Source organism: Gopherus evgoodei, chromosome 16, assembly GCF_007399415.2.
Source record: "Gopherus evgoodei ecotype Sinaloan lineage chromosome 16, rGopEvg1_v1.p, whole genome shotgun sequence".
In the NCBI taxonomy this organism is placed as follows: Eukaryota; Metazoa; Chordata; order Testudines; family Testudinidae; genus Gopherus; species Gopherus evgoodei.
In genome coordinates, this window is record NC_044337.1 from 10,204,237 (window position 1) to 10,231,741 (window position 27,505).

The window sequence follows — 27,505 nt, forward strand, 5'->3', positions numbered from 1 at the left end:
CAATTTGAGTGGCATACACTGGAAGTCTCCTGCTTCCGGTACTAAAACAGCCTTAGAATTTCTAAGTATTATAGATGATAATTTCTTAACTCAAAAAGTGTTACAACCAACAAGAAGGAATTCTATACTAGACCTCATCTTGACAGATCAAGAGGAACTGATCACAGAACTAAAAATTAATGGTAGCTTAGGTAGAAGTGATCATGATGTGATCACAACTATAATGTGCAAACAGAATAATGTATGCAGTGTTGTTGTAGCCATGTTGTCCCAGGATATTTGAGGGAGACAAGGAGAATAAGGTTTTGTTTTTTTTTATTGCAGCAACTTCTGTTGGTGAGAGAAACAATTTTTCAAGCTTACACAGATCTGAAGAGCTAGTGGGGTCCCTCATGGGTCTGTCCTGGGACCCATACCATTTAACATTTTTATCAGTCACCTGATAGAAAATATGAAATGACCACTGGACAAGTTTGCAGATGACACAAAAACTGGGGAAGTGGTAAATAATGAAGAGGACAGGTCACTATTACAAAGATCTGGATCACTTGGGAAACTGCACACAAGCAAACAGTAGGTGTTTGAATATGGCTACATGGGAATGTATACTTCTCGGAACAAAGAGTGTAGACCACTTAACAGGATGGGGGACTCTATCCCTGTGGTGGATAATCATCTCACATGAGCGCCCAGTGAGATGCTGTGGCCAGAAGGGCTAATGCGATCCTGGGATGCATAAACAGCGGAATCTTGAGTAGAAGTAGAGAAGTTATCTTATCGCTGTACTGGCACACTGGTATCCACTTCCAGCATCCACAATGAAAAAAGGATATTGATAAATTGGAGAGGGTTCAGAGAAGAGCAACGAGAATGATTAAAGGTTTAGAAAAACTGTTATAACAACAGACTCCAGGAGCATATTCTCTTTAGCTTAACAAAGAGAAGGTTAAGGGGTGACTCGATTACAGTCTGTAAGTACCAACATGGGGGACAAATCTAAGAATGAGCCCTTAAATCTAGTAGAAAAAGTAGAATATGATCCAAAGGCTGGAAGTTGAAGCTAGACGAATTAAATCTTGAAATGAGGCACACAATTTTAACAGCCAGAGTAATTACCCACTGGAACAATTTACCAAGGGTCACGGTTTAGTCCTCGTAACTGACAGCTTTTAAATCAAGATTGAATTTTTTCCCCTACAAGATATGTTCTTATTTCAGGGAAGTTCGCTAGCTGGGTTATACAGGAGGTCAGACTAGATCACAATGGTCCCTTCTGGCCTTAGAATATGAGAATCTTTGCTGGGTGATGAGCCCATTAGAAAAGCTGGCTATTTCAGAGTCAGCTACACCTTTGACTGGGTTCGGGCTATTCTGCAGCATAGACAAGACTTTGTAACACTTTGAGAACCAGAGCTTGGGGTGCCGGAACAGGGGGGCTACGGGGCCATGCCTCCCCTTTTTACCAGCCATAAAGACGAGCAACCAGTGGGAGGGGACAGAGAGGAGTGAGCAGGGGGTGAGGTCTTGAGGGGAAGCAGCAGCACGGGAGCAGGGCCTCAGGGGAAGAGATGGTGGGAAAGCAGAGCCTTGCAGAGAAGGGCCATGGTTCAGGCACTGCTGGCCTCATCACTTTGAGGGAACTCCTGCCACTCCTGACCGGAGCAGTCTGAGATGGGGGCTTTGTGCAGCCGGAATTACTCAGCAGAGCGAGATACAATCACAACCAGCAGTGGCTTTTTTCTATAAGCAAAACCAAAGCTGTAGTGCCCAGTTTGGCATACAGCCCTGTCCTGGGTCACCTGGGCTTCCCAAAGGCATCCGCTCCCAGGCATCCGCTCCCAGAAACAGCCACTCAGAGTCCATTTGCTTCCCAAGGAGAGGGGAAGCTGACCTGACATTAACCCCTTGTTAGCAGAATTGACATATCATCAACCGGCTGGAAAGGACAAAGAGATATTTTATTAAGTGTGGAAAATTCCCTATGTGAGTGGCATCCAGGCAAACTAATACCATAGTTAAAGGGACACAGTCAACCCAATCATATATCGGGAACAAATTCCTTTGCCTGTGTTACTAACATTGCCTTAGCGTATTGGAGTGGAAATAATTTTTTTACAAATCCAATTTGCTTTCCCACTCTTTATGCTGTTTACTTTATGCATTTCTCTGGCCACGGACAATTAAAATCAATGAAGCCCTTTTCACTTTCATGTCCTCAGCACTGAATCGGTTGAGATGCAATCACTTTAGTGATGCAGTTATATGTTTAAAGACAGCAATTGTTTTTTTACTGGAGTTGTCTTTCACACAAATCAATGGAAACTCTTCTGTTGAGATTAAGGTTTGAAAACAAAAACAAACCAACCCTGTTTTTTAACAAATTACAACTGCTGGGTCAAATCTGAGTTGAGGCCTTCACTTGAAAGGTGGAAGACAGTTTCCACTATAAGCATAATTTAAACCCTGTCCTAGAGGGAAAACATTACCATTCTCTATGAAATGTTCCATGTGCAGTCACTGCCCAGAGAAGAATCCTCTGGAAAGAGGGAGGTTCAAGGAACAAAATATAGAACCAGACAAAAAGTGTTGGAGGTAGAGTGACCAGATAGAAAGTATGAAAAATCTGGACTGGGGCTGGGGGGGTAATAGGTGCCTACATAAGAAAAAGCCCCGAATATCAGGACTGTCCCTATAAAATAAAGCATCTGGTCATCCTCGTTGGAGACCCTGTTAGAAAATAGTACAACTCTCTGGGCCCAACTACACTCCAAGCCTACACCACACCAAGGGGCTATGCCTTCTTGTAACTAGGTCCTCCGACATAGTCTCTCAGCGGTAGCATGTAAGCATCGTACAGCCATGGAGTTTATCCTCAACACGCCCCTGTGAGGTAGGAAGGATGTATCCCTATGTTACAGGTGTAGAATGAGAGTAACTTCCCAAGAAGTCACACAGAGAGTTTGGGGCAAAGGTAGGAACTGAACCCAGGTCTCCTGAATCTCACAGCAGTGGTTTAACCACACAGCTGTCCTTCCTCTCCTGGCTTCTTTTGTACATGTGGCCGAGTGACTAGCGCACTAGACTGGGAATCAGAAGACCTGGGTTCTATTCCCAGTTATGTCACTGGCTTGCGATGAATGTGGGCAAGCCGTGTTTCCTCTCTGTGCCTCACTTTCCCAACTACATAATGGGGAGAGTGATACTGGCCTCCTTGATAAAGTGCTTTGAAATGTACACATGAAAAGTGCTCTAAGAACTAGCTACTATTACAGTGTAGCTGGGCACAAGTCACCTTACTTTTCCTTTTGTTCTAGCAAGGAGACCAACGATCTGACACCATCATGTCATGCATGCAGAGACCAACAGAGCTACCTCCCGCATCCTCTTTGCATCCAGCACCAACAACATGTTTACATTTTACTGCCTCTGACACAAGAGGTTTGTTGCCATGCGGAGGACGACAGCGGAGCAATTAGTGAAATTTGTTACTCACATGCTCCAAACAAAATTAAATTAAAAGAGCTGCTTTGCTGTCAAGATAAGGGCCAACCCAGGGAGATAATTTTTCACTCTCAAACACTCAATTACTCAGTGAGGCTGTATCAGATACAATCAAAAAAAAAAAAAAAGCACAGCCTCGAGGAACAGATGTAAAAGCTGTTATCTCTGTCATAGTCCAGGGGACGTTAAAGAGGCTGGGGCTGCAGGTGCAGCGTGGCGGGACTAATTGCAATGGGTGGGTGGGCGAGCAGTGCCTCCCCTCCGAGTTCATTGCCACTCGGTTAATGATGGTCTTCCCACAATGGCTCCATGATAGCTTGTTCAGACATTCTGCAACCACATCGACAAACAGACAGGCCAGGGGCTGCATGAGGACAGGCTTGCCTAGGGTACAGCTATACGAGGATAGTGCTATGGTAACGATTAATAAACTGGCAAACCTGTCTAGTACAGCTGTTGCTTACATCAGCAAAAAAGGGATGGTGCTGATCTAGCTTATACTGCTTTGGTGAAAGAAATAATTGACACAAGCCAAAGGACTTAACTACGTATACACTAGGGTTTGTGCCATTGTTGAAATGTAATTTAAAAATGTCACAGCCCTCACTGCCATTGCTATACTGGCAAAAGAGTCTAGGGGTGGCAAAGCCACACACAAGCTGCTCATTTGTGGAACAGTAAGGAGAGAGAGGAGAAAAGGGGAAGGAGGATCTCAGGGCACGTCCGCGCTACAAAGTTTTGTCACCTCAAGTTATGTCGGCACACAGCCACCGTGGTTAATACATCGCTTGTGCGCAGGCATAGAATCATAGACTATCAGGGTCGGAAGGGGCCTCAGGAGGTCATCTAGTCCAACCCCCTGCTCAAAGCAGGACCAATCCCCATACGTGGCCCCTTACATCACCAGGATTGCTTGCGTCGATTCACATTGTGGTGCACCATGGGTAGGTATCCCAGTGTGCAACCTGCCACTCTTCAGTGACTCCTGGGTAGTGAACCTTACAACTGGAACTAGAGCAGTCATAGTCAGGCCTTGTGAGACCACTGCCGGATGACTGTGAAAGTCGACATAAGAAACACTGCATTTACACTTGCACCACATCAACCATTGTTTTACAACAACTGGGGAGGTGGTTTTACTATATCGGCATAATAGGGCACTGACAACAGTGGGAGACAAATGTCAGTGTAGACACATACATAACTAGATTGTGTGATAGACCCAGGCCAGCTGGGCATAGCAGAGTAGTAGAAGGGAGATATACTGGCCACTGGATAAGAAGTCTTCTGTTCCCTGAGTGACCAGAGCAGGGCTGCTCCAGGTTAATGAGAACACCTGACTCCAATTAACCTGCTAAGAGTCAGGTGAGGCTGCTAAGCACCTGACTCTAATTAAGGCCCCTCTGATGCTATAAAAGGGCTCACTCCAGTCAGGCCAAAGAGAGCCAAGGAGCCAGAGAAAAGGAAGTGCGTGCGAGGAACTAGGAGCAAGAGACGTCCAAGAAGCTGAGAGTGAGTAGGCATACTGCTGGAGGACTGAGGAGTACACGTGTTATCAGACAACAGGAGGAAGGTCCGGTACTGAGGATAAAGAAAGTGTCGGGAGGAGGCCATGGGGAAGTAGCCCAGGGAGTTGTAACTGTCGCGCAACTGTTCCAGGAGGCACTCTAGACAGCTGCAGTCCACAGGGCCCAGGGTTGGAACCCAGTGCAGAGAGAGGGCCCGGGGTTCCCCTCAAACCTCCCAACTTCTGATCAAACACAGGAGGAATTGACCTGGACTGTGGCTTCTACCAGAGGGGAAGGTCTCCGGGCTGTTTTCCGACCCACACGGTGAATCTGTGAGGTGAGCAAATCCGCCAAAAAGCGCAAGACCCACCAAAGTAGAGGAGGAACTTTGTCAAAACTGACACAAAGCAGCTTATGTCGACCTAACTTTGTAGTGTAGACCAGGCCTCAGATGGGATAGTATCAGTGGGATTTGGGACTTTCCATCCATTAAGAGAAGACAAATTTTGCCTTGTCGATACTGGAAGGTTAGAGAAGTTAGAGATTCCCTGATTGCTTTCTGCAGTGTATTCTCGTGTTCTGTTTAGTAATGGGGCCTCCACGGGAGAAACCATCTAATTGGACCTGTCTGTCTGCACAGTTTGGAAAACACTGTGTTCCTTCAGTATGAAAAGGGTTACACAGCAGCCTCATGCTGGGATGGGGTGAGGGCAGGGGAGCTTCAAGAGATGCTTGAGCAGTTGCCTCAAACTTTATTTACTGCTTACCTAACATCAAAAGGATCAGAAGAAAAATATTCAGCAGTAAGGAAATTAACAATGCCTTTCTGGGGAAATCCCACACATGTATGTTGGAGCCTTCCCTCGCTATCAGAGGCAACAATGTCTTCCCCTTGCTCTGGTGCTTATGGAGAGTCACCGATGAACCAGCCCATGGTAAAGTTCTGCCTTTAACATTACATGTTAGACTGATTCTGAACCAATGCTCAGAGGAGACACTAGAACCCTCTACCCCCATGCTCTGCCCACAAAGGTCTGCTCACTCAGGACTCTTCCTACTGCAAAGCTCTAGTTTCTGGTCACTTGCAGGCCTGGGGAGGCATGGAAAAGAACCGGGATGAAGACAGGAGATGTCCTGGAATGCGCTGATAGCTACCCCTTCAATCTCTCCTACCGTGAAAATTAAACTACATCAAAGCAATGAAGAAACCCATCTCCAGTGATTAGGGATGAAGCTCTGACATCCTGTTTGCTGTGAAGACTGTAGGGTGGTGTGCCTGTCCGTGATGCATCCTTGAACTAGAAACTTCAGAATCATCACATTGGACTAGAGCCATGGGGCATCTAACCCTGTTTCCAACTGCGACCAGTGCCAGCTGTTTCAGAAGCAGGAACCCTGCAGTAGGCAGCTCCAGGATCACCTGTCCCCAGGGAATGTAGTTAGAAAGTTGGTCAATGCTTGTGAGTAACTTCAGGAGACGTGGCAGTCAAATGGTAAGAGTCCAGCGCAGTGGCACAGATGGGGAGGGAGGGAGGAGAAATCGTTCACTGTGTTGAGGGTGGGGAATGTACCCTGCTGAGTGTAGCTGAAAAGCATGAGCACTGGAGAGACTGATTATTCCCTCTTGCTAAAAACGACATGTTTGGTTTATCGCCTTTTGTCTCTCATTTGATTCTTGACAGGCATCTCCTGGAGTTTGAAGTCTGTCGCTGTCAGAGAGGCAAGCTGCGCTGGCTGGTGAAACAGGTGCAGACCCAGAGAGACAATTTAAAACCACTGTTTTCTCCAGCAGCGTCTCTGCCTCAAAGAGAGACGTCTGAGACATGATGATGTGATTCCCTTCCAGTGCTCCCTGTTTACTTAGCCCTTATGTTTCCTTATGTTTCAGCTGTGAGGGAAGGAAAATGCTACCCAAATTTCATTCTGCATTTCCTTTCACTCCCCGTGAAATAATAAGTGTCTGGTTTGCCTCCGGAGACAGGAGAGGATCAAAGGGAAGATTCCTCGTATGTAACAGATTCCGAATACCTAATTTTCCCTTATAAAGGGCCTTGTTTTAAACACCAAATACAGAAGCAGATCAAAGCCTGGCTTCTCGCTCCTCTAACAGCTCTCGGAAGGCTCTGCCAGCCAAAGACACAGACACAGAGGCTGCTGCAAATCCGAGGCAGATAATTGGACTCTGCTAATTTATCTGAAACATCGCTGTGTGCTACGGAAACAACTGGGCATCTAGTACACACGAACACTCCCCCCTCCAAAAAAAAAAACAAAACAGGCTGAAGGCTAAGCCCACTCCCCTGCCTCTCTCTATCTGCACCTCCCTGGTCCACAGGCCCTCAACGCAAGGAGGTTCCAGATCCACCCTCAGACTTTATCTCAGGCAGACAGGATGCAGAACTTATCACCGGACAACAAGAGCCCAAATCCCCAAGCTCTTAATTAGGCCATAATGGGAAGACTGCGCTGTCTTATGAGGCAACAACATGCCTTCTGGGAGGCCAAATGATGACTAGGACGCGTGTGTCATCCTGACAAGGGAGCCAGATTATTGTGGAGAAGACGCTGCCTGGCCTAGAGCAACGCGATCAAACAAGGAACGATTTTTCTCTGCCCTTTAACAGGCTGGAGGAGAAGAGATTCAGAGTTGAGGGAAGCTGCCAGAGTTCCGCTCCCTTGGGTTGGGGATGAATAGGAGCCGGCCTAGACAGTTTATTCACTGCAGGGCCTGTTCGGAGTGTCTCCTCAAAGTATACATGGCTGCTTAAATATCACTGGCATCCTATCAGAGAGGCAAGTTATTCAGATCACAGGGACAATCTTCTTCCCCGCTTCTGGGGCCACCAGACCAGTCCTCAAGCTGCCATTATTGCAGTGATACTACTACTACTTTGGACTGGCATTCAGTATCAGAGATGATTTCATCCGAGGCTTCCAAGCACTTTAGAAAATTAACCCTCTGTGAGCAGCCGCTGGAGAGAACAGCTCCAGGCACAGCTGGGCGGGAGACTGAGGAGGATTAAGATTCCAGCAGCATGGCGGAAAGCTGTTGTTTAAAAGAGGACTGGATTGAACGTGCCCCACCCTGCGAGAGGGAAAAGAGGAGCGTGATAACTACATGGAGTTTGACATCTCCTACGGTGGGCAGCTGCAGAGCTGGATTAGCATCTCGACAACACTGACAGTTCCCTTTATACGAATTTAGTGCTGGCGAAAGGTGTGTAGTTTGACAGCCCTGGAGACAGGAACCTTCTATGTACCTACACAACAGGTACAGAGAGTAGGAGCTCCCCCAGAGTGCCCTGCCAGCCCTCACTTGATGGGAATGAACAATGAAGTTAGCTTCTGTGGCTCACTAGCTCCTTGGCATCTCCCACGGAGGCTGCCAAGGGGAGCATCAGGACTTGCAGTGGCGGGTTTTGATGGTTCAAATGCATTTTGAAGGGTTTATTAAAATGCTCATCACTGGAGCATTCCAATGCAGTATTAAAACACACACACAACTGGGGGAAGGAAGACAGCCAGTTCACTGCCCTAGGCCAGGTCTAATCAGAACATCTGATTTTGAGTACCACGCTAGTCCTCCTCCTTGCTCCAGGCTAACAACGGGCTGTTTGTTTGTGGATGCCAGTAGGCTTTCCTCTGTCCGGTTCTCTGAGAACCTTTGTCTTGCAACGTGACCGGAGGATGGCAAGCGAGGGTCTCTCAGCTCCTTGGGGAGGCTGTTACAGGGTTTAGGCACCATAACAAGCAGGCTCTGCTGCCTGCTTCATTGAGTCCGTATGTGGCTTCCAACATAGGCGCCGACTTCCCCTCTTTCCCGTGGGTGCTCGACCCGCCCCTCTGCTCCCGGCCCCACCCCCACTCCGCCCTTTCCATGAGGCCCCGCCCCTGTCCTAACTCTTCCCACACCTTCCCCACCTCCATTCCAACCCTTTCCCCCAACCCGCCCCAACTCCGCTGCCTCCCTGCCAATATTCTAACTCCTTCCCCAAATCCCCGCTCTGGCCCCGGCTCTTCCCCACCTCCTCCCCTGAGCACGCAATGTTCCCGCTCCTCCCCACTTTCCCAGAGCCTGCTAACGCTGCCAAACAGCTGTTTGGTGGCAGCCGGGTGGGAAATGCTGAAAGGTAGGTGGAGGAGCGGGGACACGGCGCCCTCAGAGGGAGAGGAGGAGGAGGGAGAGGTGGGGTGGGGAATGAGGGGAGCTTGGCTGCTAATTTTTCCCCATGGAGCACCCATGGAGTCGGCGCCTATGGCTTCCAATAAACCTGGCAGACCAGGCGATCATAGCTGTCGCCAAGGGTTCCTGTAAAAGAAGAGGTCTGAGATAACACCAAGAGCTTTGCAGATCAGTGAATGGGACCAGATAAGGCATGGAGCACCAGTAAAGGATGAGGTGCAGTGGTGTAGTTAGGAGATGGACAGTGCATTGTGTAGCAGTCTGACCTGCAGATGATGAACACACGAACAGCCATGGCCAGGTCTTCACTGGAGAGGAAAAAATAGTCTTGTTGCCTGAAGAAGGTGGAAGACAGTGCTTCTAGTGACGGCTGTTTGATTCTCCATGGTCAGCAACAAGGCGAGGATGACCAATAAGCTTGTGCATGTGCAACCAAGAGTGCATGTGCCCTCCAACATGGGCAAACAGATGGTGCTAGCCAGTCACTCAAGGACCTCTCCTGATTAGCACTGAGCTTTAGCTCTTTCTGGATTCAAATCTCATGCCTTCATCCAGCCTCCAGTTTCCACCGCAGACTGGACTTAGCACAGACAGAAAGACAGACATTGGATGGGAGCATTGCACCACTGACCGAGGGAAAATTCTCCTTTGTTTCCCCATGTTTCTTCTCATCATCTCCGAGGTGATTCCAAAGACATAGGAACATTAGTGCTCACCAGTGAAGGTATTCAGCACTATATGATGGAAAGATCTCCAACATGATATGACCGGGATCACAGAATTCAGAGATTAGGGAGAGAAGACTCCCACTATATCTACCAGTCTGTATTCCAGGCCAGCATAGACTGATTTTCTTTGTTATATTCTCGATACTTTGTTCATTCCAGTTTTAAACAATCAAGCAGGGAGGTTTTGACCCATTCTCATGAGAGGCTATTCCACTGTCAGAGTCCTCACTGTTAGGAATATCCTCCCCTCTCCCCCATACAAAAATAACAACTATAGACAATTTATGTATGTCCCTTTGGCCTACCCTCTCGAACAATTCCTCCTGCATCCCTTGATGTGTGCAACCTGCAGCCACTTGAGACAATTATAATGTACAGCCACCTAACTAGCTTACTTGACCAAAGCACAAAGAAAATCCATGTGTGATCCTGCGTTTACAGGATCATTTAGACATGCTGTAACTAACAAATCACATACATCTGAAGACTTCCCACCACATCAACTCTGATAAGCACCACAGATGCTTCAGTAATTGTACTCTGTCCTGCAAAAAGTGATCTAAGGAGAACAATTGCAGGGAAGATCTCTCTGATTGGACTTAATCTACAATGACACACAGTCACCGTGGAAAAAATATTAGAACACCATTGGAACAATAAACTGTATCTGACTCTGCATCCTTCTCTATTAGAATTATGAGCCTGTCCAATTATGGATTTTTGTTATATCTGTAATTATGATTTTAATGCTGTAATTTCCCACTAAGGTAGTGCTTTCTCCACACAAGGGAGCTAAGATGATAATGGAAAATTTCTTCCACGACGCCATTAAAGGTAAAGTTTAGCCAAGCAACAGGGAAAGCAATGGAGCTTTTTATTCAGGGAGCTTATTTATTTAAAAACCAAACCAAACAAACAAAAAAAAACCCTCTGGTTAATGGAGAAATAGCCAAGGTCATTTGTGCATCTAGCAAAACCAGATCTATGGTTCAATTGAAGCGACAGATGGGTTATTCCCATTAGATCATCTAGCTCAGTGTTTCTCAACCTTTTCAAGTTGGCGACCCCTTATTTGAGTTCAAAAAATTTCATAATCCTCCCCCTTTACATTTTTTATTCTTTTTGTCATTCTAAAGTATAACTGATAATCAGACAGAGAACACTTACTTTGAAGAGGAAGGGAGAGGAGGAGCAAGAATTTATTTGCTTTAGATTGTAATAAAATCTCCAATGACTCGTGACCCCTGAATTGCCTTTCGTGTTTCCCTACCCTCACCCCCACAGGTAACAACCCACTGGTTGAGAAACAAACTCTGAATCCCATGGGTGGGGGTTTCAGAAGTGCCTAAATCACTTAGTCCCCTAAGTCCCATTTTTAAAAGCGATTCCTTGAAAACCAGTGAGACGTGGGGTCTAAGTCACTTGGATGGTTTTGAAAATTTTACCTTGTTTTCCAAACATTGCAGGACTGTGCTCTACACAACTGTTTGAAGTGAGGGAACTCCTTTCACAGCAAAAACTGATGCACCGAAATTCACTAGCCCCTTTTCCAAAATTGAAGCCTTTATCTTTAACGTGACTAAGGCAATGTTGCCATGGGGGGCCTTTACTGACTTTCCGCGCTTAAAAGCACAAGTATAATTCCAGTGAGAATTTTTGTAACATTGGCTTTCCTTTTCTTCTAAAAGAATGAAGATACAAGCACACACCTGAACGCAATCCTATTCCACATAAATAAATGCAATGTGTGTGTTTGTTCTAATGTGAAATCACTGGGCCAACAGTAGGTGTGGAGGTAATTTCACATTGAAATAAACATGTTATGCGCATTTATCTGAATGCCTAATCACGGAAATAAATGGAGCTGTTTTTTTTTTGGTGGGCTCTGGCGTCTATCTGGAATGCTGCACTCTGACTCTGCTTAGCTTAACAAGGAAAACAAATTCGGGACTCGGAGCCAACAGTGCAATCTTAAAATCACTTTCCAACTTGGTTACTTCTTAATGGTGGTTTTCAGACTTAGCAACAAAAGTCACAAATTTCCCCTATTGAGGACTAAACACACACTAGATCACAGGTTTAGAAACAAAGTGATTCCTGGCATTATCTGAATGGGGAAAAAATGCAGGAAGTTATTTTAAACCATAGAAGAGACTTTTTTTCTCTTAACTCACAACCTGATTTACGAGATTAAGTCCCTGCCTCAATCTCAATTTTGTGTTTGTTTTTTAATTGCTTTTATGCTGAGAACAAGCATGGAAAATTCAAGTCCAATAGGAAATTTGCCGAGAAACTTTAAGTGACAGAAATTGACCCTTACATATCCTCAGGAAAAGCCACCACATTGGTGGCTGGACCAATAGCATGGTTGCACCAACACAAATCCGTAGTGCAGACACTTTGAGCACCACTGTTATTGATAGTAAGTTTCCCCAGTACAAGCCGTGGCTTATCACAGTTGTGTGTGTTGACGTCATAGGTTTGAATTGGTGCAGTGACATGAGTGGCTGGCTGCCAATGGCTGAAATGTCTAGTGTCTATAAGGCCTTAAAACAGGATGTCCATGATACTGTTAGCAAGGCTGTAATGAAAACACATTGTAGTTACAATTTAATGCACTGGAAATGGTACTCAGCTAGAGACTCGTGAAGGGTTGTGCTCCCCTCCTCCCTTCCTTAACTCAGATCTACAGCTGAGTGTTTCAGTGATGGATGGTTTTCCAATTAGCTGTATACTGTTCAAAACCAGGGACAAGACCAGCTCCATCCATCCAACTCCACTTCCAGCATGCTGGGGGTCTGGTGCATCAAGGGGAAAGAAGGGGAGGAAATACTGGGGTCATTGATCAGTGCTTCCTAAATCTTTAATGTGGCTGATATTGGAAACCAGGGAATAGCCATGAACAAGCAACTAAGCCAATTAATATAATCACTAGGAAACTGCTAATGTCTCCCACATGCTACTAGCTGGCAGGGATAGTCCCAAGCTGGGAAATCATTATGAATAGCCTGATGGTAGCTATCGGGCATGAAGATTTGTACTTATGGATCGAGATTCAAATTATTTCAGACCTCTTAAGTGAAGAGAGCAGCGAAAGGAGGTAAACTGGAGTGTTTGTTTCCTTTGCCTCTTACAGCTGCTGTGTCACGGAAGGTTCTTTTATTTACCTTTGCTCCGTCTCCGGCTTCTATACTGCCCGGTATAGAACGTCAGCTGGGTTTCATCATCTGCCTCTGAACCAGAGTTTCCCTTGGCACGTCCAAACCCAATTCCACCTGCAAGGAAGTGAGGAAAAAAATCAGTACTGCCGTCTCAGGTGCTCAGCCGCAATCCTTAGCTGTGAGCTCCCCAGCCAAGCTTAGGAAATCATGATCCAGCTTCCCTCCTGCCATCTCTTTAACCCCCCACTTCTCTAGATAAAGACATGGGATTGTTAAAGTCCGGGTGTTGTTATTTGTATTGCAGTAGCTTTTAGGGGCACAGTCATAGATTAGGACCCCAGTGTGTGAGGCGCTATATGAACACAGAACAAAAATTGGTCCCTCCCTTAATGAGTTTACTATCCACATGGCAGTGAGGACCTTGAGTTTAAGCTGCTCGCCTAAGGATCCATGCACAGTGAACCACATGGAGCGTCACATATCTGCCTCAGAGGACAGCAGGCAGAGATAAGGGATAATGTGGTCCAGAGTACAGGACATAAAACAGAGTCAGGAGACCTGGGTTCTGTTCCCTGCTCTGCCACTGACTGGCTGCATGACCTTGGTCAAGTTGCTTCCTCTCCCTTTGCTGAGTGGGTCTAGACCAGTGGGTCTCAATCTTTTGTACTGGTGACCCCTTTCACACAGCAAGTATCCGAGTGTGATCCCCCTTTCCCTTATAAATTAAAAACACCTTTTTTTATATTTAACACCATTATAAATGCTGGAGGTGAAGCGGGGTTTGGGGTGGAGGCTGACAGGTCGCGACCCCCCCATGTAATAACCTCGTGACTCCCTGAGAGGTCCTGACCCCCAGTTTGAGACCCCCTGGTCTTGACCATAAGCTGTCTCTGCTGTGGGCCTAGGAGCTGTGGTCTCAGCTGGAGCCTCTAGGAGCTACTGAAATACAAACAGCAGGGCAGAAAAGTGGAGCTGTGACTTGACCCTGCCCCCTTTGCTTTGATGTTCCTGAGGAACAAAAACAAACAGTGGAAAGATGACCCAGCCCATGCCCGAAGGTTAACACGTTCACTAGTCTGATCCATGCCCCCCCGAAGGTTAACACGTTCACTAGTCTGATCCATGCCCCCGGCTAGGGGCCCTCAGATGCAATCAGACTCACTTGACCAGGAAGAGCCCCTCCCCCCCCGCCCCCCGTGGTTGTAAACATTTAGGAGCGGCAAAAGTTAGAAAAATCAAGTTAGGAATAGACCTGGCACGAGTCTGCCAACCCTCATGGAAGATTAAAAGAAAAGAGGCCTCCGGGGGTTGACGCTGGCCCTCTGAACTGCCATTAACATATTCTACTGTTTTAAAACCCCTTTATTCTATGAAGAAGAACAATTTCCACACTTCTTGGCAAGAGTCCAGCAAATAAAAGTACACCTTCTGCCCTCTAAAATTCTTAATCACCACGATGGGGGGTGGAGGTGGAGAGAGCTGGGGAAATGCACTGAACTGATGGCCCTGCAGACCGGTGTCTATCAGCAGAGCACATACGCACAGGCAGGGGCAGAGCCAGCTTCACCCCCATAGTCTCACCAACATGCCTCTGCCCTTGATCACTTGGCCCATCCAGATCTTAGCCTCTGCTGAGACTGCCTATAAAGCGGTGCGGGGGGTGGGGTGAGGGCAAAATATTGTGATGGGAACACTCCCCAGCTAGGAACTAAATCAAGTCATCTCACACTGGAACCCAACAGCCTTCAGACAGGGATCAGTCCTAGTCTCCATCAGCCTAGGTTGCATTCAGACCACTGATGCGATGCAAAAGACCAGAAATCCCATCCAATCAATCCATTAAGCCATCTAGTCCCTCCAGCAGAGGGTGCTGTGTCAAGTCCACCTGAGAAGGGGCCCACTCCTGAAAGGGGAGAGGACACAACCAGACCTCCACTGGCAACACTGCTGGCCGTTTGGAAGTGGACCTTTGGACAATGCAGAAGTGGCACCTTGGGGCTTCCTGCACCTCTAAGAGTTTGCTGTATCAATAAGGAAATACGACCTCTTATTCAGTCCTTTCCTGGTGCAGTAGGAATGGGTTTGAACATAAGTGTCCGGACAAACACAACCATCCAGCCAGCCAGCTCCTCTCATCCTCAAAGTGCATGACATGAGATGCCAGTGTCACCACGTGGCTGAGGATTAGGGACCCTCCAGGGACTCAGCTTGCCGAGGGCACCTCCAAAATCCTGAAGGCAGCCTGCAGGCAGGAAAGGGTGGAGGGTATGCAAGTGGAGGGTGGCAAGCTCTCAAAAGCAGGTGGCCTGAAAGCTGCGTATCGGCACTGGTCTCAAAAGCTCCAAGACAACCCAGAAGATACCAGGAGCGATTAAGGGCTCTGCAATGATTCTCGCCACGGCGAACGGTGCCTGCTGCTTGGTGTTTTACTACCGAGTGTGTGATTTAGGGCACTAAAGTGCAGCCATTAATTACCTGGCGCTACGTGAATATTTTCACTAAGGTCCTAAAAGATGGCAAACGATTGGAACATGTTAACACAACAGTAAAGGATTATCAGCATGCAGAAATGGCTGTATAAACTGCTCGAGGCTTCCTGCCACCTGAACTCATGGCAACAAGGCAGATGGCTTTAAACAGTACCCTGCTATCAAGATGGTAGATCTTCAGAGCAGGCGGGCTGTATCGCCTTCCTGCCATGTCCTAATCACTGTTAGCACCAAGTATCTGATTTCCACACTGAGGATCAATGCTACACTACAAGGGCATGCCGCCAGAGACTGCCACCACAGACTACCAGGCCAGTCAATAGCCAGGGGAAGAGCCAGCAATTACCCTGGAGAAAGAGCAGGGCATTTTGAGATGAAAGCTACTTGTGAAAAGTCTGCAAGGAAACCTGAATCCATGTGGAGCTCGTGAGGGTTCAAGTCTCATCCCATCAGAGTGTTTGCCCAGGCTCACAGAGCGCGCCTGGGCACCGTGGTGCATGCGTCTGAGTGAGGGTTCTACCAGCTTCCCTGCTCCTTGTGGAGCTCAAAACAGGGGAGATTCTGCAGCTTCGATTCAGAGTCAGATTCAAAACTCAGGGCAGCGAGAACCCATAGAGATGGGAATGGAAGTATGCAGGAACTCTAGTTATCTGACCAACAGTCTCTCCGGCTACATCTACACCACAGCGCTTATGGCAGCAGCTGAGCTGCTGCAATGCTTGCAGTGGGGACGCTCTATGCCGACAGGAGAGAGCTCTCTCGTCAATTGAATAACTCTTGCCTCCACCAGAGGCGGTAGCTAGGTTGGCAGGAGAAACTCTCTCACCAACGTAGCGGTCTACACCAAAGCTTAGGTCGATATAATTTACGTTGCTCAGGGGTGTGGATTATTCTGAAATTATACTGAAGTAACCTGTAATGTACACAAGCTCTCCCATCTCTATTGCTTGGGACATTCTCTGTGTTGGCAAGATATTTTCAGGAGTCAATGCCATGGCAAAACCCAAGCAATCCAAGGTTTCAGGGCTTGCAGGAAAGAAATACCAGTCTGGTCGTGTTCCTTTTGCAACCACATCCCGGAAGGGGTTAACATGCTCTCCATGCCCTTCGCTGGGAAATGGACTGACCGGCAAGCTTCACAGCTAGCTGCTATCTCCGCCCCCATCAGCAGCTTTTCATGTGTTTGCAGGTTGCATTTCTGTGATAGATGACGCTGACATGTTAAATTATTCAAGCTGGGTGTCTTTGGCGAGCCGGCGACAGCAGTATTGCATTTTCTGATTACCTAAAACTGTGCAGGATGTATAAATATGGGACTTGGGAGACCCACGTCAGGGTCCCCAGGCTGGAAAGGAAATGCCTCCGCCAACCAACCCAGAAAGGGCAAATGTTAGCCAGCTGGCAAGAGCTAGGCAACAGAGAGAAATGTCCCCATGAGTCCTTTTTGATCTTCCTAATGCTTCAAGGATGGAATGGAAATTTACCCTCCCGGTAACTCAGCAGTTCTAGGTTTCCCATCACAATACACTCACAGATGTAAGTCTGGGTGAAGTGAGTTGAAATCTTCTGTAGGAAAGAGAAGTCTTAGCACAGCTGAAACTCCAGCTAAGCCTGATTTCACACTCCAAGCCACCAGGGGAGAGGTTTGGGTTTTGTTTTGTTTTTCAATTGGCCCCAAAGTCTTGCTCTAAGTAGCTCAGGATTTGGGATCTCTTCCCTGTGTTGACCAACATGGCATTAACAACACTGCATACCATATTGTCCCTGCTTTTCTTGCATAGCCGCAATCTTGCCAGTCTCTCTTCTTCCCCCCACATCATCATCCTTGTTTGACAAGGAAAGGGGGCTGCCCCAGGCAGATGAGACAGATTCTTGGATATGAGCTGGATTTATCTGGAGCACAAGCAGCTGACAAAGTGAGAACAGGGAGCACTTGATTAAAGACAATACAGTTGCCCCTCGTCAGCGATTTCTTTATTTCTCCTAAACAGGGGAAAAAAACTGCAGAGTAATAGAAACAAGATTCTAATCACTGCAACCCATTACAAAGCAGAGTAAATCACTTGGAAAAAAGCGTCCACTATGGCAGCAGCAACTCTGCAATATTCTCCATTGATAAGGTTCAGCCAACGCTCGACAGCACATGTGATGACACAGGGAGCTACTGGGAATGGATTCATCTTGGTTTATAGCTCCAAACACAAAGTGTTACAAGAAAATTCCCATTCATGATGTGAGTGCAACCATGGTTAGTGGAATATCAGGTACCCAGAATTCCCTCGGAGCTCAGCCTCTCCTGTTCGTCTCGGCACAGAGCTCCATCATCTCTGTCCTCACCTTGTAGCCCATCAAAGCCTCACACTCCCACTTCCATGCCACCCTCTACAACTGGAACTCCCTCTCTCTGCACCCCAGAAGGCCTTTCCACCCTCATCTTTTCTTCCAGGCCCTTCCTTCCATCCTGATTTTTCTGTGAAGCCCGAAGCTTCCACAAATCCACGTCACCCCACAGCCGCAAAAATTCAAACACACCCTCAAGAATTCAGGCTGAGGTTTTCAAAAAAGCCTAAGAGAGTTAGGCACTCAAACCCCTTTGAACTTTGACAGGAGTTGACCACTAATTGCTTTCAGCTTCTTTGGAAGTCCCAGCCTAAAGCTGCCTTGAGGCAGAGCCGTCCCCTGGATCCGGCAGGGCGCAAGTGCTGCTTCTCTATTTAAGGTCTGCACTCCTCAGGGCCTAAGTTCCCTCTAAGCTGCACAGCTGCACAGCAGCCTATCAAGGGCAATGCAGGTGCTTCAGGATGTTGCAGGGAGGCATGAAGGTGCCAGCTTCTCCTGTGGCTGCATCCCCCGGACCTGCTGTGGCCTGGGAGAGGTGGGGAGAGATGCTCCCTCGCCCAGCTCCAGAGCTGCAGTGGCTAGGGAGAAGCACCCTCCCCCCTCAGCCAAGGTGTGGCTGTGGTGAGAGAGGGCCTGGGGAGTCCATTCTCCCCGCCAGGGCCTGTGACCTCCTGCACACCAACCCTCTCATCCCCAGCCCAGCCCAGCCCAGAGCCCGGACCTGTGGCCAGAGCCCTCATCCCTGTCCACTCCAACTCTCTGCTCCAGCCCTGAGCCCCCTCTTGCACCCTGAACCCTCATCCCCAGTCCAGAGCCCGTGCCCTGAGCCAGAGCCCTCACCTCCTTGCACCCCAATCCTCTGCCCCAGCCCTGAGCCCTGCACCCTGAACACCTCATCCCCAGCCCAGAGCCCATGCCCCGAGCCAGAGCCCTCACCCCCCCACACCCTAATTCTCTGCCCCAGCCCTGAGCCCCTCAGCCCCAGTCCAGAGTCCACACCACTAGCCTGAGCCCTCACCCCACACACCCCAACCCTCTGCCCCAGCCCTGAGCTCTGCACTCTGAACCCCTCATCCCCAGCCCAGAGCCCATGCCCTGAGCCAGATCCCTCACCCCCCAGCACCCCAACCCTCTGCCCCAGGCCTGAACCCCTCATCCCCAGCCCAGAGTCCACACCCCTAGCCAGAGCCCTCACACACCCCAACCCTCTGCCCCAGCCCTGAGCTCTGCACTCTGAACCCCTCATCCCCAGCCCAGAGCCCATGCCCTGAGCCAGATCCCTCACCTCCCAGCACCCCAACCCTCTGCCCCAGGCCTGAACTCCTCCGTCCCAGTCCCAGCCCAGAGTCTGCACCCCCAGCCAGAGCCCTCAACCCCCACAGCCCAACCCTCTGCCCCAGCCCTGCACCCTGAACCCCTCATCCCCAGCCCAGAGTCTGCACCCTCAGCCAGAGCCCGCACACACCCCCACACCCCAACCCTCTGCCCCAGCCCTGAGCCCCCTCCCACACTTTGAACCCCTTGGCCCCACCCCCCACACATCACTTCCATATTGGTGCACATAAAATTCATTCTGCACATGCATGGGAAAAATTAGAGAGAACATTGCTCAGGGTAGGAACCACATGTTCCTGTGTGCCTCACACAGCACCTGTTGGGACTTGGCTAATGGAGTGGCCTCACATCCCACCTGTCTATTAACTACATCGCAAGTTCCCCTTGGTAGCCTTCATGTATCCCAGGGCCTGGGTAGCGTTTGAAAAGAAGAGTCCAGACTATGCTTTAATTTTTAAAATGCCTGGGGGGAAAGATGTGTTATGGTTGGGTTGTTTATTTTTAAAGTCTGCCTCCTGGGGGAAGAGCGAGAGCAGCAAGCCACCCCCAATGCGCACACACCACTGCCTCTTTCACAACAAAGGCTCACAGCAATACTCTATCACCAGCTGTGCTCCCCCTTCAGGGGCTTTCTTGGCCAGGAACTACCCAGGCCAATATTAAATTACTGAGGAGGACATCGGCTGCAGTGGCCAGGGACTGAGAAAGACAGAGAGAAAAAGAACAAACAAACTGACTCTGCCTTGGACTACATCTCCCTGCAATCCAGGTGTTAACAGACTTTGCAGATGCCCACTGAGTTCAATAAACAATCCATTGATCATCTTTATTTAAAGAGTAAGGACCTAATCCAGCCCTGGCAGAAGCAGATGCATCGCCCTGGGGTACTTCCAGGGGAATCCCCCCACTTACAGAAGAGCTACATTCAATTTTACAACTTGGGTCACATGAATTATTAAACCAGGCCAATAAAAGAGCGGGGATTTGAGGGACAAGACAGAAGCAGGGTTGCAGAAGTCCCTCAGTTGTATAGAAACCTGGAAGCCACCCTGCTGAAATCTTCATCAGGAGCCAGAAGTCTCAATAAAGGTGCTTTTATCTCTAATCCTGTTTGCAAATTTACAGGCTCATTACTTCTCTCAAATGGATCTCAGCTCAGGGACAAGCGGGGCAGGGTTTCTTGCTGCTTTTGAATGAGATATTAATGTAGATGGTGAATGAGAGAGGGGTCTTGAGGAAAAAACAACATGTAGTCATGCAATCAAAGACTGTATTACAATGCAGATGCACAAGCGGGGTGAATTAGAGATTCATTGGCAACCCCAGTTCTGGCATTTCCTAGCTGCTAAGTGTTTGACTTTGCAACCTTACCATTCTTTTTAACATAGTTTGCACGTGCAATTTGGTGGGTTTAAAAAAAAGGCAAACTGGAGGGAGGAGGGAAACCTAATTTAATCATGTGGCAACATACTGACACTCACACGGGTCATCAGATGGGTTGGTACGTTTAGATCCACCATTTGAGCTAATGAACTGCTAGCAGTAGAAGGTTGTCATCCTCTATGAGGACCAGCTCTAGCAGGGGATGAGACACACTTTGCCAGTGGGTTTCAGATATTTGCTGGCAGCTAATGAACGTGAGACTCAGGAATTATGGGTTCAAATCCAGGTTGTGTTCTCCAGTTGTCACAGAACCCTCCATCCAATGGCTGCCATGCTTGACCCCTACTGACTCTCCCCTCCAGCCTGCCCCAGGCCTTTGTCTCCCTCCTGGCTCCTCGTCCCAGGCTCCTCACCTAGCTAGTCTCACTCTATCCCACTCAGGCTCCTTGTCCAGGCTATCTCCTCCCCATCCCTCGACACACTCATTCTTCCCCCACATGGGCTCCTAATCTCTTTATCCCAGCCAGTTCCAATCTCTTCCTGGCCCCCTGCAGCAGCTCCCAGTTCCAGTTCAACCCCAGGCTCCTTGTCCCAGTCTATTCCCTCCAGGCTGTGCATTTGAGACAGACTGGGTGCTGGCAGATGGAACAATGAAAGCACAGGAGAGAGAGTCTCTCTGCTCTTCGTTCCCATGCCCAGTGCCACAGCAGCTACTGCCAGGGCCATCCCAATCAGCCCCAGAAGCATAGCTCACACTCAGTCACTCTGTAAGCATGGCACATGCACAGTCTGGCTGGCACACAGGAGCTGTATGAGAGGATGGAGCATGCTCAGTGCAGACTGAGTCTTCAGAGAATTTGGCTGCCGAACTCTAACAAGTCTCTGCTGAGCAAGAGTGAACTGGGATTTTTCAAAGGTTCAGACCTTGGCCAAATGTGAGTGTTTTTGTTTCCCCCATGGAAACAGCACAAGGCACATCCCTGACCCAAAGGCCATTCCCCTGCCAAATATCAAGTCCCTGATGCAAAGCAAGGGAGCACTAGCACTTCCTAGTCAAACAGCTGTAAGAATTTTTTTTAACCCTGGGCAAAACAAAAACATTTTCCCCTCGCCTCACTCTTGGAAGTGGCAGAGCCATTTCAGCTGAAAATTTCCAGAGAAATTCAGTCCGAGGAAGACACCCAGCATGGAACATTTCAGCTTGACCGGTTGAAACTTGACAAAGGTGTTCACAACTGAAAACAGGGTCTTATCATAGGAAGTGCTGGACAAGCTTAATCGTAGCCATTGCACCTGCGCTGCCTGGTAATAACTTTAGCATCGCGTCGTTACACAATCCTGTCCTCCACCCTCTAGGCTGCACTCAATCCATCTGTTTCTGGCATCCACCCTCCCTCAGCTGCTGCTCCTCCATCCGCATTTCTAGCTGCCAGAACAAAATGGTGAGTGTTATCCCGCACCGCCCAAAAACACAAAAAGCATGAAACCTTGAGATTTTAAAGGTAAGCCTCCCAGGGATCGTTCGTCTTCTGGAGAGTGCCTAACGGCGCCAGGCAGAGTTTCTCCAGCTAGTCTTTGATACAGGATCGCCAGGAGAATGGGAGAGGTAGGGGAGAGGCAGATGAAAGCTATTCTCCTCCTGAGCCAGCTTGGTCAGCCATCATTATGGCTGGCGGAGCAGAGGCATCCGCTGGCTGCCTCTGCATCGCTCCACTTTCAAAGGAGGTGGTTTCAAAAGGCACCTGCAACACAGAGCAGAACAAGACTCTGAGGAGAAAGCGATGGATTCAAAGGCACAGCCCTCAAAGGGCTCCTGGAAAGACGGCCGGTGGGGCTGGTTCAGGGAAAAGGAAACAATAACTCACTGGTCTGTTCACTCAGCACCAAGATAAACAACTGAACCCCCACTGCAAGTTCCCTTCCATGCTGGACGAATGATGTGCCCTCTTTACGGAGAGCAGAGCCACCCCGGGGATGCCACGTGATGAGGGCCCTACACGCGGGCCATGCTCAAGGACCCTCTCGAGCCGTTTCCATCTTTCCTGCCCATCCCACCCACGGGGAATTTCTCATGCTATTTCCACAGCCCCTCCCCACCACAGTAACAGGGCGTTACTGCCGAGTGGTTAGGGTGCTAGTCTGGGGCTTGAGAGACCTGGGTTTAATTCCCTGCTCTGCTACAGACTTCCTGGGTGACCTTGGGCAAGTCACTTAATTGTTGTGTAATTAAGCTCCCTGTCTGTAAAATAAGGTTAATAGCCCGACCTCATGGGGTGTTGAAAGGAGAGGTGGGCACTTCCCCTACCCCAATGAACTTGCTGAAAAATGCAAACTATTCACAAATGTCCATTTGAATCAATACATGAAAAGCTTGGCTTTGACACAAAAGAATTTTGTGGGATTTATGTGTGCAAGTGGAGGGGGGGCTATTTTCCATGAGGGGGCAAAAATCAGTTTCTGTTAAAAAAAAAGTGATGGTTTTTTCTTGGTTTGACCAGAAATGGGGCAGGGGAAATCAGTATTTTCTCAGCACTAGTTGTGAGGATAAATACAGCAAAGATTGTGAGGTTCTCAGATACTAGGGTATATATGATAACTGATGTCATCTAAGTACCTTAGCTAGACCATCTCCCCTGCCCGTCTCCAGTGAATGAACTAGTTTCTAAACTCTAGCACCAAGCCAAGCGGACCTAAGGACTCCTAATCAAAGCCATGCAGTGACAACCAGCCCAGCTACCTCCAAGCCCTTCTACAAAACAACCTGACATGAAGAGCCTACTGCTGTGTTACAGGGCTGGAGTAGTTGAGCAGAACGCTGCAATTTAACTTTTTCTAAGGGAAAATTAAAAAGGAATCAATGTGTCCTTTAATCTTGGCCAACAGGAAGCTGCTTTGGCATATATTTAGGGAGCCTTCCAAAGGTGTCAGTCCTCAGCGCAGGAACTGGCTCCTGCCTGACTGAGGTTGTGCCAGGTGTGCCCCCCACATCTAGCTCATATGGGACATCTGGAAGCAAGATTCAGGAATATGCCCTCCAAAACCAGGCTGGTTTAGAAATTCCAGCCCCTGATTACATACCGACAGACCCATGAGGCTCCCCCAACATGCTGTGCTCTGCGGTACATCCAGTCCTGCTTTGGTGGGGATGGGAAGCCAAGGGGGGGGGGGGTAGGTACCTGGAGAAGCAGGTAATCGAGGGATGCAGGTTTGAGAAAGCTGCAATGCTCCTTTCATTTCCTTCTGGATTTCCAATTCCCCCTCCCAGCTTGTGTACCAGTAACTTCTGGTAAATTATGGTGCAGTAGAGACCTCTAGATGCATTAAGACAACCCTGATCAACAATAAATTATCCGTTCGGCAGCAGGATCTATTAATCACTTATTTATTTTAAAAAGGAAAGATGCTCATTGAACCTCTTTATTTACCTTTGGCAGTTTAGATAACCACCATATTTCATGTTGGCTTTTATCCACCAACAGCTTTATGTTCAGAGGCCGGAATCCCTCAGCTGCCTTAAGCAGCTTTCACTTTGATTTGTTTTTTTGTTAGATTGTCAGTTCTTGTGCTTTAAAAAACCTTCTGACCAGCTGTGCTGTTTTTAACCATCTATCCCAGTAGAGGGTGCCATACACCCCTATTTGACTATTGTTACCCATCTCAAAAGGCATATTTTCCCAACTCCTAGTCAGTCCGGTGCGCTAACCACTATGTCACACTCCTTCCCTGCAGGGGACATTGAGTTCCACATTTCAGCTGAGCTCCAAGTATATTCTGTCTCCTCAAATTGCCCGCTGTGTTTCCAGTTTAATATGGCTTTTTTCACTTCTTGTTTTAAATAACTGTTTAGAAGATGGGTGTTTTCCGTTAACTACAGCCGCTGTGTTATACCCCAGAGCAGGTTGCATTTCAGCAGAAGGTGAATCTAAATGGGCGTCATGGGTGCCCAGCACTTCCTGGGAAAACAGTCCACAGTCAGCAAAGGGCTTTGGGACACACTGTGTTAAAAGGTGCCATATAAATGTAAAGTAAAAATGGAGCTGGGAACTGATCATACTGGAGCACTGATAGCGACCTCCTACACAGGCAGCCTGAAAACAGTGGAGCAAGGTAACCCAGACAGAGGCTGATCCAATTAGCATATCGATGAACAGATGCCTTTCAAATAAACACCATAGACTAATAATCAAACACATCTGGAGTTTTACACCTAGCTGTAAACATTATTTTTCCTTAGACAATAGTCACAGGGGTCCATCGTACTTACCAACCACTGTCATTGAAAAACGTGACCTAAGAGTGTAACCTGAGTAACTTCCCCCACATTCCAAGCCTCAAACACCTTTGTCAGCTCCTTATTCATCTCAGCAGTGAGACCAGTCTCTGTTGCTGTAACTAGAGCTCTGAAAATAACCGATGTTTTCAGTTTGCTGCTGGCAGTTTGGTTGTGGTGTGGGGGGAGGGGGGAATCGTGGACAAAAATTGTTTCAGTTTTACCCCAAATTTAAAAAATAATAATAATCGATGAACCAAAAAGTTTGGGAAAAAATCTGTATGTTGAATGAAACATTTGATTTTAAACTTGTTGTGAGGGGTTTTTTTTACATTTTTAAATAAAATTGAAGGAAATTGCAAAATGAAAAGCTCTTTTAAATAAAAAAAACTTTTCAAAAATGCTGAAATGAAATGTTTTGATTTCCCCCTCTCCCCATATGTGGAGTTTTACTTGGCACCCCCTTAACACAATTTGGCAAATTCTCAAAATGTTCTGGTCGACCCAAGTCTGCACTGTCCTCTGGAAAAAACACAAAAACCCATCACCAGAAACGATGCCCAGCCAGCTTTAGTTATAACCTGCCATGGATTTACTTCAGATGACCGCTCAAGACCCAGGCTTTACTCTCTCTTTTGTTCTTTCTCCCAAACAATAGTATGAATACTTAGCTCTTATGCAACCTCTTCAGTCCACAGTGCTCAAAGCACTTTACAAAGGAAGGTTAAGAGCATTACCTCTGTTTTATAGAGGGGGAAACTGAGGCACAGAAAGTCAAATGATTTGCCCAAAGTCACATAGCAGGACAGTAGCAGAGTTGGTCATAGCATATAGGCCTCCTATCTTCTAGCACATTGTCCTGTTCCTTAGGCAACAATCCCGATGCACAAGAGCCTTCTCCACTGCAACTATCATCATTTGGAACAGCCTCCCTGTAACCTCTGTCTAGCCAGCTTCCCACCTACAAACCTCAGTCAAGGTGTCCTTCTCCCATCCTGCCCCCTTCTGTGCCTATACCTCTTTTTTCCTCTCTCTCGTATTTATTAACTCTAAATGCATGACACTTGATAAAAAGTGTTTTGGAAGACAGTTTGTATTATTCAAAATAAAGTTAGGTTATACTATAAACGGAAAAGATTTTTTTTAGTCAGATGTTCTCAGAGAAATACAACCTCTCTCATAGCTGCTAGAAACACTTAGCAAAAAAACAGATACAATGGCAAACAACAGGCAAGTGTTTAAACGCAGTTAGCCAGTTAGCGTGGGGAAGCAAAGCAAGAGAGGTTTATTTGCCATTTGTTTTTGTTAAGTGGGATGGTGGCGGTTTTTTGTTTTTGTTTTGTTTTTAAAGCCAGGTGCTCAGAGGTTCTCAGGGAAGAAGGGAATCCTTCTGCCGCTAGCAGTTCCTGCAGAGAGAGCACTCCAGATGTAGGACTCTGATGAGGTTAAGCATTAATTAAATCAAACTGCGAGAAAATAATTACACACACACATCCGTCAGGCCAAGTTGACACTACCCAGTAACAAAGTTGGATGCAAACTCCATCAGCGGAATTGACACGTGCTGTTAAAAGGAAATAAATGCATCCCAAACGGACAATTTCATTTAGGGGGAGAAAAAAATCGTTTTGCAAAGGATTAATGAGGCGAAGGGTTTGTGTTGGCAAATGCATGTAAAATGCAAACATAGTGAGTTGTGATATCATCATTTAACCTTAATGTTCAATAGTGTTCCAATCGCTAACGCACCAGAGGAGCAATTAAACGAAAGCCATAAAAACAAAAAAACTTCCAAAATGGGAGAGGAGCTGAGAAATGAATAGAAAAAGACATGCTTGGTTGTAGCAGCATCACAGAGCTCCTGGCCAAGGTTTTCACAAACAACTAAGTGCACAAAGTTTTGGAGAGTTCAATTTGAGACACCATAAAGGGGCTTGACTTTCCATGGGTGGGTGCTAAGCACGTTCTGAAAATCAGGCCTTTTGAAGATGTCTCAAGCTGGGCCCAAAATCACTAGTCACTTTTGAAAATCATGGAGTGTGTTACATTCTGAATAACGAAGGCAGCATGCTACTGATCCTAATAGCATCCCTACTGCACCCAAGAGAATGGGCTGTGATGGGAGGAAGAGCTCAGGGTGACCGTGCAGCATGGAGATGACCTGGAGGAAATGAAGTCACACAAGAAGGTGAGAGCGCAAGTGGTGAGGCCTGCATGTGCTCCTCCCTGGAGGAGAAAATAAAGCGCCCAGGAAAGTTACCCATTTGAGTCAGACAAGAAGGCACTAGGAGACATTCTATCCAAGGCCCTTCCCATGAAAGGAGAGTCTCAGAAGAACATGCTGCCTCCCACCCAAAGATATCAAAGCGCCTCCTTAATACCCATGAATTAAGTCCCGTACCACCCTTCTGAGAGAAGCATCATCCTGCCTTTACAGATGGGACAAGTGAGTGAGTTGCCCAAGGTCACAAAGCATCAATGACAATCGTAACAGAACCCAGTAACTCCAACTCCCAGCCCCTAATCTCATTTCTGACCACACTTTCCATTCACCTCCTTCCTCTTTTAGCTGCTATGGCCTTGTGCTGCAGATCCCATTGCCGGGTA

General features: G+C 47.6%; 1 protein-coding gene across 1 annotated transcript in view; it reads right to left on the reverse strand.

The window, feature by feature from the left end:
- Positions 1-27,505, reverse strand: part of ASTN2 (astrotactin 2) — a 639,084-nt gene that overhangs the window by 410,589 nt on the left and 200,990 nt on the right. The window contains exon 5 of the mRNA XM_030535214.1: positions 13,088-13,195. Within this exon, the coding sequence (XP_030391074.1) occupies positions 13,088-13,195 (108 nt within the window). The remainder of the gene's footprint in view (positions 1-13,087; positions 13,196-27,505) is intronic.